The sequence below is a fragment of the Melozone crissalis genome, unplaced genomic scaffold, assembly GCF_028551555.1.
Source record: "Melozone crissalis strain CALT ecotype California unplaced genomic scaffold, PUWL_Pcris_2 ptg000027l_1, whole genome shotgun sequence".
Classification (NCBI taxonomy): Eukaryota; Metazoa; Chordata; class Aves; order Passeriformes; family Passerellidae; genus Melozone; species Melozone crissalis.
Window position 1 is genome coordinate 23,473,140 of NW_026535805.1, and position 17,504 is coordinate 23,490,643.

Consider the following 17,504-nt stretch of genomic DNA (forward strand, 5'->3'; position numbering starts at 1 on the left):
ACTCCTCTCTTAGGCTCCTATTGTTAGAAATGATCTCAGGCTCTGAATCCAGTTGTCACAGTGTAGGGTCTGCTTAACTCTTTAAAAGGAAAGGTAGTCCAAGACAGCATTTTGAACTGTAGCCCTTACATGGTGTCAGTGTCTTTTTACAAGCCCTGCAGGTAGGATTTCACACGGGCCCGGTCCCTGAGATCCCTGTTTGGTTCTCACTAGCTCTGTGCCTCACACCCATGCTTTAGGCAACTCCTTCTCAGTGTGCTAACTCCATTCACAGGCACCCCAATTGTCCATGTGTTGTGAGTAGGAAGAAATCCAAGGCAGAGGACTCTGGATTTAATTTTGAGAATCCCTTACTGTATCTTAGCAGATTAAGTGAATACACATTTCACAGAATCTCCTAGAAAACGAGCATACTGTAACAGTCAAAGCTTACTGAAAGCAACCACCAGATTCATGAATTAAAAGGGTTACTCACAACTGTTTAGAAAAAAGTGGAAATGTTGTTAACACATAGCATTTTTATCAACCTTTTTCACCTACCTTCACACAGTGGTACGTTGCATTGGCAGCACAGACCAAGTTGTTATTAGGCCAGCCATCCAAATCTGAATCCTCACCACAGATGCGGCCATCACCAGCATAACCTGTCCTACATTCACATTTGTACATTGGATCACTGAAATGGCCCAGATAGATGCACTCTGCAGACTTGTGGCAGCTGTGTGTCTTGTCCTTGCATGGATTCTCAGGTTCACAGACCTATAAATGATGGAGCACATTCAATGAAACCTGATAATCACAGCCAGCTGTATGTGCCTCAGCTTTGTCAAAATCAGACCAGTTATTTAGAGCTCTGAAGACAGGAACTTTGTTTTGATTGTGGTTAGTAAATCATACTGCTCTCTCAGTTCACAACTCCAACAAATATGTAAAATGAAAACAATTAAAACAAACCATGAGAAAAATTGGACATTATTTAAAAGGCAACTAAAGTGGTTAACAATTTCAGAACTGTATCTGCCTTCTTCCAGATGTCATTAAACCCCAGAAATTAACTGCAACAGAAAGGAGATTTTACTCACCTCTTTTCTTCAGTGTTTTGCCTGACAGTATAAAAGGACTATCTTATTTTCTTAAATCAAAGATACCCTAAGTAATTCTTGTGTTCACCTTGTGTAAGTTTTTTTACCTCTTATCACTATATTTTTCATTGACAGTATTTGAGAATCTTACACAGATGGTTCACATGTAGAATTCACAAGCTGAGCTAACCACAGATTGATTCAACAGTAACAAAGAGAAGGCAAACCATGACTTCCACTTTTAACATTTTTTGTCTTTTCTAGGAAACTGTAGTCTTCAACCTCACTTCTACCTCCTGCTGTCCTTCACCACTGATAAGCTTTGGCCCAAAGGAATTTAGGGAGTGGGAACGTCAGACATGTGTCTGATAACACTGAAATTAACAGCGTCATACTTATGAAAAAAACAATCCTGATTCTTCAGTTTCCATTCTCCGAACAGGTATGTTAACCTCATAGAAAGGAATGCAAAGCAGGGAAATGTTTGCTCCTGGAATTTTAGGCTCATTTGGTACAACTGTGCAGATGCCTTCAAAAAAAAAAACCAAACTCTTAAAAAAGCCAATCCCAAATTCAGTGTTTTGTTACTCAAAACAAGAATATTCTGAAACAACAGTCAGTTATTTCAAGCCACTTTTGTTTGGTACCCAAGTTTACCTTATGCCATCATTCAAAGATATTTCAGATGAGAATTATTCAAAGCCATCAAATTTCCTTCAATATCACTTACTTGCTTCTCTGTCTTGGCAACTTCAAGCCCTACTCCATAGGGCTGACTTCCTTTATAGCGTGGAGGACACGGCAAGCAGTGGAAGCCTGGATTTGTGTTCACACAGCGATGGACCTGATTCACTTTAAAGCAAACATCTGACACAGCTATACACTGCAGGTAAAAAAAAGAAAAAAAAGAGAAACCAATTAGATGGCTGTAATTCCCAAATAATTAATTTTTCATGGTGATTTCCTGATGTTAATGGCAACAAAGCCAATACCTCATCAAGATCCTCACAGAAGGTACCATTGCCAAGGTATCCTGCTGGGCATGCCCCACATGACCAAGATCCATCCGGGTAACTGTTGCATTCTGCTCCAGGAAAGCAAGGATTTGACAAGCACCCATCTGGCAAAGATACACAAAATTAAGTAAGGAGCATAAAAGGCATATAAAACTTCATTTAAGAAACCAGTATTCTCTGATCATTAGCTTAAATCACATTTGATGCAATGGACTCTTATGAAACCCCTCAAGTTAGGGGTTTTAAGTGCATTTAAGACTAACTACTATTGATTTAATAAGAAAAAAATTACAGATTGCTACATCTGCTGCATTACAGCATATTCAATCCCTATTTAAGAAAGGCATACTTCTTCAAGAAAGTTAGTATTGCGAATATATAAAAAAAGCCCACTAAACAGCACTCAAAATAGTTCAATGTCCTCTACTGAAACAAAGGTATACTTAGCAGATTCCTGTAGAGTCACTTCATAATAATCTCTTTACCATTAAAGAGAGAACAGCAATAATAGCTAGTCAGACTGAGTAAAGAATGAGTACCAACCAATTGGGCAATCCTTCTTATTGCACATATCATGTTGCTTGGTGTCTCCCACACAGGGCTTTCCTCCATACTGTGGCTCTGGACTGTTACAGAGGCGAGACCTCTCACGAATTCCTCCTCCACAGGTGACAGTGCAGGCAGACCACGGAGACCAAGGACCCCACTGGCCATTCACTAAGATGTGCGAAAGAGCAGAGAATCGCAGGCATTAAAGTGGGGACATCTGGTGCCAGTGACAACAATCCTTCATCAGATCCCTGACTAGAGACAGTTCCTCACTATGTATGTAGGAAAATTATGGCAGATGTTTGCACTGAGATAGCAATATTTCAGAAACAAACCAATGAAAAATACCCAACTGCTTCATAGGCATTTTTGGGCCAATAATTCAAAACAGCCTGCCATGCCCGCTAGATATGCAAAGAGAAAAAAAGAAGGAAAAATTACATGAAAGGAAAGTGAAAGTGTATGGAATGAAAGGTCTCTAAAAAAGGTTTAAAAGTGTAGATGAATAAGAGAATTATAATAGCAATTAATTGTGTTGAATGTGTAAAAAATGTATTCACAAATATCAAAGAAACCTGACTATTGAGGGATTCAATGTCTACTCCTAACAAGTACAGAGACAGCTTCCTTATAGAAAGGAAGTGTTTATTTTTGATATACAGAGACATATCAGTCAATAGGAAATTTCTCAAACTCTTAGTATTTAAAGCCAAATTATAACTTGGAAGGTTTACAAAACCTCTGACTGCATTGTTGCCTTCATTTTCAATACACCCTTATGTGTTATTTCACTCATAAGATAAAATTGTATTTTCCATCATGGAAATTCACTGCCATTTAGATGTGAACAAGGAGAAGGAATTCAGCTGGAATATTATTGTGTTACTTTTGATTCAAGACCACAGACACACCTGGACATGGAGCCTTCTCACACTTCTCTGTTTCACGCCCATTTCCCATACAGTTTTTCCCACCCATCTGGGGAATAGGAGAATTGCAGAGGCGGATGCGGGTGATGTTTCCCACTCCACATGTAACTGAACAGGAAGACCAGGGAGACCAGTGACTCCAGCCACCATCCTGACGTACTGCCAGAGAAAAGAGCACAACTCAAGCAAACAGCCCACCTGCAGCAGTAATACAAGCTCACTTATGGGGTTAGCCTTCTAATGAGCCTCTCACCACATCTGATCAATGTCCCATCTCTTTCCCACCATTTCACTTACAAAGCCCAGGTACTGAAGAACAGCTTTCTTAGGAATTTCAGTAACCAACGTGTGACTAACAATTATGGCAGATATTTTACTTAAAAATAAACTTTTCCAATGAAACAAACACTTGTTCAAAATGCACATTTGAACATCTAGCAGTCTCAGCTGCTATATATTGCCTTAGGTATTATATTAGCCTGGATATCACAGGTAACTTGCAATAGCATTAACTACACTTCCGGAATATCATCCTTGTAAGTGCATTAATATAAAAGTAGTTTGATATTTTTCAGAAATCTTCCATGATTACTGTATTCCTAGACACAGCTAAGTTAATGGAATGGCCCAACAATTATTGAATGGCAGATGTAAACAGCCTTGAAAATCATTTTTACAAACTAAGAGTTATCTCCAAACTGAGTTCAAACAAAAGACTCTAGTTCATAATGTTAAAGAAAGGATCACTCATCTTTTTTTTTTTTTTTTAACATAGCTAAGCCCAGAATGTACATACCTATTAAATTGTCAGGAAAGGGAGGAATATTTGAGAGGGGAAAATTGGCAAAGAATCTAATGACAGCTACTTTAATTGTGCATATAGGATTTCTCAAGTACATACTGTTCTGACTAAACTTGGTTTTGCTTTGAGATGTCCAAAGAAGCTTTCAAAATGGAACAAATTTATTACTTACTGCGATGGTCACATTTCTTAAAGCTGCACATCCTTGTTTGGATGTGTGGACCTGTGCAAGCACTCCTGGTGACATCACATGACCTTCCTCGCATTTGTGTCCCAGAGCCACAGGTAACTGAGCACTTTGTCCAGTCTGACCACGGTGACCAGCCCTCCTCACTGTCATCAGCTGCAGAGCAAAAGGTAAAAAGAAGTGCTTAGCTTTGAAAGTTGCTCGATTATCCTATTTAGAGGATATTCTCTTCTCTTTTTCTGCAGAACATGTACTTTAACATTTAGATCTCTCCTTCCCTAATTTTGCTTTCCCAAGCTGCCACTGATGTCACAGAATTCTGGTGTAATATAATGAGAGGTTAGTTGAAATAAGAATCCTGGATCTTCATGAACTTGTGTGCAGTGTGTTTGCACAAAACACTGATCTTTGAAGGAAGAACATCTTGTCTCTAGAAAGGACCAAGCCAAAACCTGAGTCCAAACTGCCTTTGGCTTCAGAATATAGGTCACTGTGACATGTGGCCCCACCTTTGAAAGCTGCGTAATGGTGAACATGATCAAGAGCACATTGTAAGCATATGCCCTATGCTCTGAATGGGAAAAAAAAATGTGAAACATGACGGGGGAGGAGCATATGTTTAACATTTTATGCTCAAAGTAGCTAAGCAGGTTATCACCTCAATTCTAAGTAACCAATACAATCAATGAAGACAGACTAAATCCTTCTGAGGGTAACTTCAAGCACCCAAGTTATTTTGTATGATCTTTGTATACACACAAGTTCTATATTTGATCTTACCTGCCTTGACATCTAACTTGCTTTGAACTTTCAAAAACACTAGTAGTGATTTTAAATAATGCCAAATACTATCTATCTTTCTCCTCAGCCAAATACTCACAATGAGAGCAGACTGGACAGCATTCACCTTCAACAAAAACTGGATCAGCACAGGAAACTGCTGGACAGGTGATTTGATTGCACACAATTTTGGAATCCTAAAGGCAAAGAAATCAATTTACTGATTTATGCTCACAGAGAGGTAAATTAAGGTGGGCATCTGGGGAAGTTTCATGCAGAAATGTTTTGATTTATTCTATCATGGACATGGAGACTTTATAAACATCATTAAGTCCAGCCAAGCTGTAAGTAAATATGATCTGACACGGACAGTTGAGCAGGAACTCCATTTCTGCAGAGAATATTTCCAAAACCTTACCTGGCAAATGCACTTGGTGCAGCTATCCACAATCCAGCTTTCATTATCTGCAAAGACACGACCATCCTGCCAGCAAACTGGCTGGTTCTTCGTTGTTTTGTTAGGCCCAATCAGTTCCCACATAATTTGGTTCTCTTCAGACTAGAAGATGAATTTAATGAAATCAAACTATGTATTTCATAAGCAAACTGTTTTAAATAGACAAAACTAAGATACGATCAGACTAAATTCTTCCATCAAAAAATCTGGTTTTATGTCTGTAAGATGGTCTTGAGTACTGCAGTCCTGCATAGCAATTCTTGTAGGAATGGTACAAACACAGCCACATAACACTTATGGAAATCTGCTCTTAGCCATTTTGCTTTACTCTAACACAGCTCATCTTTAGGTGAGAAGATTTCAGTCCTGACACATATGACATACTAAGAAAATTTCTTCAGAAATAATTAGGTGATTCAGAATAAGAAGAGGGGCAGACTTCAGCAAAACATCACCGTCATACTACAACTATAAAAGTCCCATACATTTACCTGCAGTTTAAGCATCCCATGCAACCACTTACTAAGGTATTCATAAATGGCGTAAACATGGTAAAATGGCTTGAACAGTGTGCAGGCAAGGTTGGGATTGCTAGCTTTCAATTTCCAAACCTGTAGAAGGATTTCCTCTGTGTATGAGGGCATGTGTGTGTGTGTGTGTGTGTGCTCTTTTAAACCCAGTGTGTGAAAACCAAGCCTTGATCAAAGCGTTATACTCAAGAACTACCAAACTAGTCTCAATGAAAAGAGACTCTTTACTTTACCTGGATATACTAACAGGTGTTCATATGCAATACAGAAATCTCTATTAAATACCCCGGCATAAAATAAGGAAGGAAAGAGCACTGCACAGCAGACCTCCATCAGCCCTCCAGACTCGCAGGTACCTACCACTTTCTGGAGGTTGTCAGCCAAGTTGTTCACCACGATGCGCAGGCCGGTGAGCTCAGTGAACATCGACCCCAGCTCCTCACAGGAGCGGTCGCAGAACTCGGCCTTGCCTGGTTTCTCACCCACGTACTCCGTTGTCACAGCAGGGCTCAAGTGAAGGATTTCAGTGCTCTCGTTGATGGTGTTCACTTCAGCTGGTAGCAAGAGAATGAAAGAGAAGAGCAGCATATACAATGCTCTTCCACAGATTACAGATTCCTGCTGAAATCACAGACTGGCACCCATAGGTAGGGTTTAAACACATCTATTTTGGCACAGCTTCATGCTTATTATACCCATGAATAAAAGAGGGGTTAGATGTCAGCTGGTTCCAATTATAGGCTTTCCCTTTTCAAAATTAAGAGCCAAGTTGTGTCTCACATGGCCTTCACTTTAAAATTGTTGGCACTGCAACACATTCATTTATGAAGAAGGCTAACAAAAGGATGAAGTATCAAAAAAGCAAACCCATTTTATCCACTGAGACATAAAAAGTTTCAGATTTTTTCATGACCTATCACATTTCCTTAAGGCAGAGGAAAAGGCAGGAGAGTTTCCTTGCAGAAAGTCATTGTCCTTGTTCTTCCATAAATTCCATGGTTGGATCAAATTTGGACCATTATGCAATGTATACCAGACTGGGCTGCTCTATATTGCACTGCTCAGTGCTAAGCTCAGAGGAGCTGTTATAAAAACAGTTTCATTCTGAACTGAAATGGAGGTCAAGCTAAGATCAGACAGATTATTCAATTTGTCACTCCAAACACTCCTCCAAAAGGCAGATTGTAATTAAAACAGAATTTTGCATGCATTAGGCAGGGAGAACTGGACATATTCTAATATAATTTTGAAAGACTTCCCTGTCTACAGTAAATTCCTGAAAAATAACATAACAGAATGCATGGTTTCAATTAATAAAAAAAGCACAAAGCACTTAGCTAACTAAATAAAACAGTCTGTGTTCTGTTAAGCATTTGAATCTCCATCAGGTAAATAACTTATGGACTCCATGGACACTTCCTCTAAGGACTCCATGAGAAACTCAAAGGTGGTATCAGCTATACAGCAATTCATACTTCTCCAACTCTTAATAAAGACTTCTTTACCACATTTAGTGGCATTGGAATAGCTCAAGGTTACCGAAGAGGGAAGACAAGCAAAGGATATAGCAATTTAAAAAGAAAAAATCAGCACAGGAACATGTGCCATAAAACATATGTGTCAAAACCTCAATACCATTCAGTGTTGACAAACCACCAAAGGTGCCAAATTTTCAGAAATGTTAAGGGCTTGATTTGATGCTTTACCATACAATGTAAAGTGCTATATATAAATATAAAAGGAAATGAAAACAGGAGCAAAGTATTCTTCATTCATTTGGAAGGCTAAAAATAAAAGAACAAAGCATCAACACACAATATGACATTAAGTGATTACTTCTCAACCAAACTTAGAATTATTGGCTTGATGTGCTTTTAAATTAGCTATGAAACATCTGCCACTAGCCAAGGCCTACAAAAAATTGTTCTCAGTTTTCCAAAGTTGAAGCAATTGTCCAGCTTCACTTACAGTATGGGAGAAAACCACATAGCAGATCAGAACCCTGTGTCATAACAGCTTATTTCAGCTGCTTTTTGATTCCCTGGAAAGAATGCAATTTTCCTACCACAGTGAAACACTAGATTTTTCAGATCCCCCCCACAGCACTTCTCAGATCATTAATTTCATATTTTTCAAGCCAACATGGAGTATGCCTTGACCGGAACATTCTGAGGACATTAATAAAGTTGCAATCTCAGCAGGAAACATAAACCAAAACTATGTTAGAAGAACTAAATCCTCACTTCCTACTGGTACTTGGCAGTGACTGAAAGAAGATGCCTGGGGATCACTGGGAAATCAGTTCTCTGCTGCTGGCTTCCTGCTAATTTCCTAAGGACCAGATGATTAAAATGAGAAACCAGAAAAGTAAAATGTGCATCCTCTCACATATGCAAATATCATTCTATTGATATAACTCAAGAAGGGATTTTATTGATGTTCCTATTTAGGTGTGTTTTTGTCATCTTTCCTATCCAGTGCAGTGTATAAAACCTGCCTAAAGGATCAGCAGTCATCACACTACAGACATACTTTCCTACTCTCAACCAAACAGCAATCCCAAGCCACCATTTCACCATATGTCACATCCCCATATTAGGCTTAAAGATACATTGGGAAAACAGTACTGTCTCCTTTTGTGTTCTAGGGCTGAGGGAACTTCATTGGTAACATCAGCCTTGCTGTCATGGGACACTAACACAAATATGTCATCTTAATGCCTGTACTTCAGCTCAATGAGTCTGCCATCAAAATGGGAAAATATCTTGTGGTCAGTAACATCATTCACGGCTTTTCAACTGTGGAAATTGTCATTAGCGGCATTCCCCAAGTTTCAATACTGGGTCCAGTCCTGTTTAACTTATCCATCAATGACTTGGATGAAGGGACAGACTCCTCAGCAAGTTCACAGATGACAAATCTGGGAGTGACCAATACCCCAGAGGGCTGTGCTGACCTTCAGAAGGACCTCAACAGCCTGGAGAGAGGGGCAGAGAAGAACCATTCTGCCCCTCTCGTCATCCTCAGCTATATCTGAAGTGCTGTGTCCAATTCTAGGCTCAGTACAAGATATGGAGCTCCTGGACTGGGTCCAACCACAGATGACAAAGTTAATTATGGGATTGGAGCCTCCCCATTATGAGGGAAGGCTGAGGGAACTGGACCTGTTCAGACTCAAGGAGAGACAACTGAAAGGGGATCTCATCAAAGTGTATAAATATCTAAAGGGGATGGAGCCAGGTTCTGTTCAGTGGTGCCAAGCAATAGGACAAGAGGCAATGGGTAGATCCTGATGCACAGGAAGTTCCACCAGGATACGAGGAAGAACTTCTTTATTGTGTGGGAGACCAAGCACTGGAACAGCTGCCCAGAGAGATTGTGGAGTCTCCCTCACTGGAGATATTCAAGAAGCATCAACCCTGTGCCACATGCTCTTGGATGACCCTCCTTGAGCAGGGAGATGACACTGATGGTGCCCTGCAGTCCTTTTCAACCTGACCCATTTCTGTGAGTGTGTAATTAATCTGGATAGGCAATGTCAGACTCTGACATGCACATAAAAATGCACTCTCAAGTAATTTTGATGGCCTCACTGTGCTATTAGTTCTTTTCTGTTACTGCACAAGAAATTTCAATATTCTATTATTCTCTTGGTGTTGCAAAGTAAAAGGAGAATATTGTGAACTGAATTGTTTGCTAAATAATTCCCAGTAAGGATAAAACAAAAACTCCAAATCTGTGTAATTAATAGCACTGAAAATTTGGCAATTGACAGATGTGATAGCAATACGTTAAGAAAATATTATCTGTTGGTTATCGGCAGCTTACAGCTGTGCAAGAATTCCTCCTAAGGTATGCATTAGCATGAAGTATTCAGCTAATCCTTTAGGATCCCATTGGTTTCCTCTTCATCGTAGAGGTATAGTAACATTCCATTTCTACTTGGTGATATTTCAAAACATTTAGTACTCCTTTGAAGAAGTCAAGATCTGCTATATTTAATTTCTGGGTTTTGCATAAACAAGGAAAAAATTGAGTTCAAACTGCTTAACTGGTTTTCTATATACCACATATTTGAGCAAAGTAACAGAAATAATGGCTTTTCAGGTGGCAGGAGCTTCAAACAAAACCCTGAAGTCCTGTCTTGTTCACCCACAACATTCCTCTGACAGATTGAGCTGGCTCTGATTCTTGACTGAGTTCTTGTCAGCTACAAGCACTGGGAAGTAAAACAGTCAGCACCTCCAATAAACTCGAGTACAAAACCTTAGCACATATTTGACAAATAATCCTAATTCTTTTATGGGGAATCCACTACACACCCACACACAGAGTGCTCCCCTCCTGGCAGGGTAAGCATGAACTGGACTAACAAGAACACATCTCAGCCTGTAAGATACAAGCCTTCCATCTCTCTTCCTTTGATTTCTTATTTTCCTGAGACTGTTTTGATTAACAATACTTTGGGAGTCAAACCCAAAGCCTCTTTCAGCTGAAGGTATTGCCAAGGAATTCAGTGTCTTTAAGAATGGCAGACAAGTTTGTGGGCTCATTGACAGTCAGCAGGAGAATTCAGAAGCAACACCACCTGTCTGGTGCACAATGAATTGCAGAAAACTCATATAAGAAAATATGTATTTTCCTACATATGCTTTTTCCCCTTTCATTTCTACTAATTTATCGCTCAACACTTTTTTCCCCAGCTTTAAAACAGAGGTTCAGAGTTATAAACCTAACTAACTGAACTAAAATAATAGGCTAGAGAGTAGAAATGACATCATATAAACATATAAGTTCCCATTACTACCAAAAAGCAACTTGTTCTCCTTTTCATTTCAAAGGGATCTGTTGCCTGGTTTTAGGATAATATTTCACAACTGACATTTCTGATTTTCAGATTCAACTAAACAGTATTAACAAGATAACAAGAGCCTTACTTGACTGGCTTCTCTGGCATCCTTTCTTACGCAGAACATCCTCTATCGAAGTATCAAAGATTAACCGAATATTTTGCAAAAGACCCTGTAATAATAATTTTAAAAAGCAATTAAAAGCAGTAAGATCAACTTTTGAGTAACTAATAATTGATCTGTCTCAATTTGATGCCACTGACTGGATTCAGACAAAAGCAAATACATAAAAAACAATCTACAAGCATTAAACCTGACATACAGGAAAAAAAAAAGTGGTTATAGCTGTGTTATATACAATTTCAGTATTATAAGCCACAAATATAGGTATGTTCTGAAACATGCAATAATAAAAGATATTAATCTGCTACAAGCTCAAATCTCCATTTTCATAGTGAATTTTAGATTTGTCATAGGGTCAAAGCCAACTTTTCTGCACCATCAAACTTCCATCCTTAGCCAGTCATTTCCATGCACCACAGTTCACTGCCTGCTCAGCTGCGCTGACCCTGCTCTGAGACAACACTCTAAAACCAGACTGGTATCTATTTCACTTGGGAAAAACCCTCAAAGAAAAAAAAAAAAAAATTAAAAGCCAGGTTGTTTCAGTGAGCCACTTAGCAGTACAGCTTCAGAACCAGTTGTATGAGCACCACTGGTGGAGCAACATAGTCATGGAGGCAGGAATGGAGAGGCTTTGGGCAAGAACTTCTGAAGTCCTTGCCAAAACTGGTCATCCCATGGAGCCAAACTCCAGCATGTCAGGCTCTGGCTGAAAACTAGATGGCACAGCATGATGAGAAAGAAAGAGCTTTTTGAAATTTTTGGAGCCGTGAGTTCAAGTCTGACTTCAGCTGTTACTGAAAAAAAACTATCCTTAAAGCAGTTGGGCCAGATCACATCATCAGATTATGAGGCAGAAGGTTGCTTTCATTTGATAGGAAAACCAAAAAGCTTGCAATTACTTCATCTCAAATGTTTTCTACAAAAAGAAAAATAAACTGATCAAAACTTTTTGTTGTATTTCTTTTCTCAAATTTTTCCTCTTTAAACTGAAAAGAAACAGTCAAAATGGTAAAACGGAATGCTCTGTTACAGGATGGACCAACACCACATGCTTCAGCTTCATTAAAAAAATTCTTTTTTTTCTTCTTCTTCCAAATAGAAAAATAAAAATATTGACATGTTCTCATTACTTGAATAGATTAATTCAATGTAAAAAGAGTTCTTCAAGAAATTTGCAAAAAATTCTACAAATCACGGCAAAAACTCAACATCTCTAGAAGTCTTACATCTGGAAGAGAGAAGGGATGGTTGCACAGGAAACCCAAATATTGGTTTGCACGCTTTTTCTGGATTTAGACTTGGCTTTGTCCTTGCTTTCAGGAACCCCAAAATCACACAACACAGATCCAGCAATTAATAAAAGCACACTCTGAAGAAAGTCTGCTTGGGAACACCAGTGACCCCATCAAATCCAAGAGGCACTGGGACAACAAAACTGCACCCACTGCATCTTCCCAAACTACCTGCAGTTACCTTCTTAACCACAGCAGAGACCCAAGCTTCTGCAGGTCACCTACCCTGAAATGATTCTCCCGAGTGGACCCTTTCACCACGTACAGCCTGCTGCTCTCGGCTTTCAGCTGCTCATAGAAAGGCTCCTCCAGGATGAAACTGTCAATAAGGTCACAGCCAACATAGAGGTTGTAGTTCTCCCCCGTTATCTGCACGGTGAGGTTCTTCCACTGGGAGTCAGCAAGGTCCACGTCTTCCAGGGAAATCACGTTCTGGAAGCCATCCACCCAATAGATAAGGTCCAGGGTGTTGGCCCGGCCATTGGAAATGATCTCAAACTGCCTCTCACTGATGCCGGGACCCTCTAAAGCAAGGATAGTGCCTCTAGATTGCCTGTCCTGCCTCAGGGTGGCTGAGAGGATAAAGCCCTCATTCTGCTGTATTAGTTTTAGGATCTTTTGTAGTTTCTCGGGCTTACATGGAGGTATATGGTCAAACCGAATGAACCGGTACGCTGGCACAGTGGGGTCTGGGCCCCGGAACACCTTTGCTCCAATTGTCTTTCGGTTTATGTTACTGACTTGAAGTAAATCAAAGGTAGTCTCCTCTTCCTTGTCACCATCTGAAAAAGTTAACAGCGTGTGAAAATGTGTCTACAAAAAGTTTTACAAGAAACAGCACTGTTCAGTACACTTAGTAACTGCAATTGTATGACAGGCATGAAGGACCAGCAGAGTAAACCCAGCACTTTCTGGCCTCCACAAATGGAACTGCTCCTACAAGAAGGCAAGTGAATCATATTTTCTACCCGACATTTTCATTTACATGAGAATTCTCTCCATGTGCACAAACACTTTTCATTATACATTTGCTGCGGTAGCTTTGTACATTATGGCTTCATATTTTATAGTACCATATGGTACATACTTTTACACATAAATCTATTCTGTAGGCCATGTATATGCCTAGACATGGATGCATGCAGCAATTCATTCATTAAATATTCTTTTATATATGATTGGATAAGGAACTTGAGGCAATTTCTACATTTTGATTACCAGATAATGGAAAACCAAATGATGAGAGTCCATGTGCCTACATGATGACTAAAAAAAAAAAAAAAAAAAAGAGATTTACTTTTAATTTACTTTTAAAGACTGTGACCAAGAAATCAGATGTAAATGAGGGTCTGGCACTGTGCCAATTTGTAATCTACTTATATTTGGTCTGTAGATGTCTATTTCTTTACTTTTATCTTTTTAAATTATCGGTGATTCTGTTTATGTTACTTTCACCATACATTTCCATCACACAGAAAAGTATAACATTAATTATTTCTGGGATTATATACATTTTCATAAATAATTTCTAGAGAAAGCAATTTTGAGATATATTGAGAAATCTTCATTTAGCACTGGCAAGGTATTTTTTCTACCAAAAATATCCCAGGAACTTCTAAAAAACCTTTATGATTACTTTGCCCAGTGTAGTTCAGGTAAGCCAACTCTTTACAACTTTTAACTTTGGGAGTTAGTCTGTATCCAGTTAAGAAGTGTCTGAACTTACCCTGAGCATTTGAGGAAACCCACAGGGTTATCAAGACAACAAACCACAGCAATCCTCTCCTCTTCAGCATAACTTCTATGAATAAACCAAAAAGTAGTAAGTATTAGGGAAATTATATTTATCAGTTATAAACAGTGCCATTTTCCTCATGAAATGCCATAAACAGCAACTATACATATATAAAATAATTTTTTTAAATTTTGATTGATTCTTGTAATGCTTATTCTGGGTCTATTCTTGATGGCAGAAGTGAAATGTGACATCAGGTGAAGGGAAGAGGAATTATGACGATGTCCTTAATAAAAAGGAAAGGCATACAAAAAATATACACTATTATTTTCTTAATGAAATTTCAGTAGCTGGCATAGAGACCATACAACACTACAGGAGATACAGCTTATTGCTAGCACATCCTTACTTTGGAGCACAATATTCAGCCAAAAATCCTTGTAGGATAATGGGATCTAAACTGGATGTCAGTTTCGAGTAATAGGGGTACTTCTCAGTACATTTTTCAGTGCCAGGATACAAACACTCTCTTCCATATATATAAAAATATGTACAATCCTCTGTACCCAACCACAGCTGGATAAAGTGACCCTTAACGTGATGCCGGGCTTGCCCTGTAGCACTGTGTAGTTATAAACCACATAATTGCATCTCCATATGTGTCTCACAATGAATGGAGCAGAAGCATTCCCCGGAATGTGCAGAAATCCAGTTCTCTGGGTACAGCCAAATAACTTCAGCACTGCCAACTCCACACATTACTGCAAGGATCAGGGATGCCGCCAGCGCTTCGTGTCTACATTTTCTTTGTTCTACACGGAACTTTTACTACCTGGCCTCATCTCCAGGGTACCACCGCTACCGGCGGCCGCCAGGATGCCTCTCTCGCCTGTCTCACCTCTCGAACCCGGGGGGTCCCGGCGGGACACACCGTGCCTGGGGGCGGCCGCGGCGGCGGCAGGGCTGCCCCGGGCAGGTGCTCGCACACACCGCCTGCCCCGCGGCTGCTCCCCGCATCCCGAGTTCCTGCGGGGCCGGCAGCCCGGCGCGTGCCCACGGGGAGCTCCGAGCGGGCTGACAGCCTCCTCCGCCCGCCGAGCGGGCTCCGCGGCGGGCACGGCACCTCCCCGCCCTGCGCCTACCTGGCATCGGGGAGCCGACGGCGCGCTGGGCTCTGCGGTACGAGGCCGGCCGGGAGCGGAGCGGGATGGACGCGCTGCTGCCGACGCCGTCGCAAGTCCCTACACGGCCCCGCGCCCCGCGCCTTTATGGGCTGCGGGCCGGGCCCCGCTGTCAATCAGCGGCGCCGGGGCGCGCCCCCGGCTCGCCCCTCCGCGGCGGTGACACAAACCCCGCCGCCCCCTCCCCACCTCGCCTACCTGCGGGGCCATCGCCGGCCCGGGCCCGCCCCCGGTGGGCGGTGCAGGGGCGGTGCAGGGGCGGGCAGGGCGGCAGCGGCCTGCCCCCGAGAGCGGAGGGGCGGGCAGGGGAGCGGAGGGGAGCCTTCGGTCGGTGTGGCGGGGGCCGAGCGCGGCGGAGCCCCCGGGAGGCGGCGCCAGGCCCCGCGGCGGGGCAGGAGCGCGGCCCGGAGCCGCCGTCAGGGCGAGCCGAGCTCGATTCGAGAGCGAGAAGCGCGTCCGCGGCCCCTCCGGCCGGCCCGGCTCTCCCGGGGACACTTGTCGCTTGAGAGTTCGGTCGGTGCTCCTGCCGCCAGCGCGGCAAAATCCGGCCTTCTCCAGGGTTCTGTTATCACATTTTTATCCTTCTTACTTTTAAATTGTACAATAGCCTAAAGTCGAGACTTGCCGTCCCACGGTCAGTTGGCAAAGTGCTCTCTGGATGTCAGCCAGCGGCTCCTCAAGTGAGCGCAAGCACCTCGGTGCCGTTGTTCTACGCGAGAAGCACCATCCCCTTTTCATTCCATGGAGGGCGATGAGGGCTTACTGAGGCGTGCGCCGTGAGGAGGGAGCCTTAGCCAGGGCTTGTGAAAGAAACCTCACTCTTAGGCTGATCCTAGACACCTTAGGAGAGCTGGGAACTCTCTCCACAAGCAAGGACAACCATCGAATTTTAAAGGTCAACGTCCTGAGCGGCAGCCAGCACAGCTTCCAGCATCACGCTCCACAGAGAGCAGGAGGATGCATCCCTGTAGTAGGTCTACACACAGAAGCTGCCGTGACTTGTGGATACATTCATCAGAAGTCAAAGGAGAAGACCATGATCCCAGATGCTGAGTCCTGAGCTGGGGTTGCAGAATATCTGTGAAAGAATTCTGCTGCTGGTGTGAAGAGGCATGGATTTGGCTCAGTTGCCCACAGAATCCAAGAAATGTAGCCCTGTCAAATGCATAGGTGGACAAACTTCACAAATCTTAACACACAAAAAACCAAAACTCAAACAAAACCAAAACATTCCCCCCTCCCCAAAAAAAAAAAAAAAAAAAAAAAAACCAAAAAAAAAACCAAAACAAAACCCCGAAAAACAGAGCCTGGAAAGTCATTAACTTCACCCATCACAATTTGAAATTCCAATAGAAAAAGGTGTTGATATTTCAGAGCTCAGAAGACTTCAAAAGGCTCAGTCTGTCACTACAGCAGAAAATGCCAATGCAAGCATTGCTCCCTTTCCGTTTGCCATGGAAGCTCCTTCCAACTTGGCTGGCCTTGGCCTTGCAGGGTAGCAGGAGCCAAGGAGCCTTCCCCTTTCTCACAGGATCCAGGGGACTGAGCCAAGATAGGAGGGAGAGGGTTTTTTTGTCTTCCTAAGACATTTGGTTTTCAGTTTTGCAAAACCTCAAGAATTTTAAAAAATAGTTAATGATGTTCACAAAACCTCAAATTCTAGTGGGTTTACTCATTCCCCCTGCTATATTAAGACTTAGTCTTTAGAGCTATATATGTAGCTGTGTGGTGTGTTTTCCACTAGATTGAACTGTGCTGGGATAACTCTCATCAGGAAGCTGCTCTGAGATTACAGCTGGAGAAGAGAATGCAGCAAAGTGTTTAAGAGACCAAGAAGAAACTATCTTTGAGATAATCTCATTAATTACTTGTACATTTATATGGAAAGCCTTTATACAATAGGAATTTTTAAGTCAATAAAATAACAATAAAGAGACAAATTTTATTGTGTCACTTTCTAACCAGCTGCCCTATAGCAAATCATTCAG

The 17,504-nt window shown here is 41.5% G+C and overlaps 1 protein-coding gene across 1 annotated transcript in view; it reads right to left on the bottom strand.

Moving 5' to 3' along the window:
• THBS2 (thrombospondin 2) overlaps positions 1 to 14,397 on the bottom strand; it is a 30,931-nt gene extending 16,534 nt beyond the window's left edge. The window contains exons 1-12 of the mRNA XM_054279399.1: positions 14,327 to 14,397; positions 12,826 to 13,382; positions 11,270 to 11,354; positions 6,693 to 6,886; positions 5,764 to 5,904; positions 5,446 to 5,542; positions 4,551 to 4,721; positions 3,559 to 3,735; positions 2,642 to 2,815; positions 2,075 to 2,202; positions 1,813 to 1,965; positions 541 to 759 (exon numbers count right to left, since the gene is read on the bottom strand). Coding sequence (XP_054135374.1) covers positions 541 to 759; positions 1,813 to 1,965; positions 2,075 to 2,202; positions 2,642 to 2,815; positions 3,559 to 3,735; positions 4,551 to 4,721; positions 5,446 to 5,542; positions 5,764 to 5,904; positions 6,693 to 6,886; positions 11,270 to 11,354; positions 12,826 to 13,382; positions 14,327 to 14,396 — 2,166 coding nt within the window. The 5' untranslated portion in view covers position 14,397. The remainder of the gene's footprint in view (positions 1 to 540; positions 760 to 1,812; positions 1,966 to 2,074; positions 2,203 to 2,641; positions 2,816 to 3,558; positions 3,736 to 4,550; positions 4,722 to 5,445; positions 5,543 to 5,763; positions 5,905 to 6,692; positions 6,887 to 11,269; positions 11,355 to 12,825; positions 13,383 to 14,326) is intronic.
• Positions 14,398 to 17,504: the final 3,107 nt, after the last annotated feature.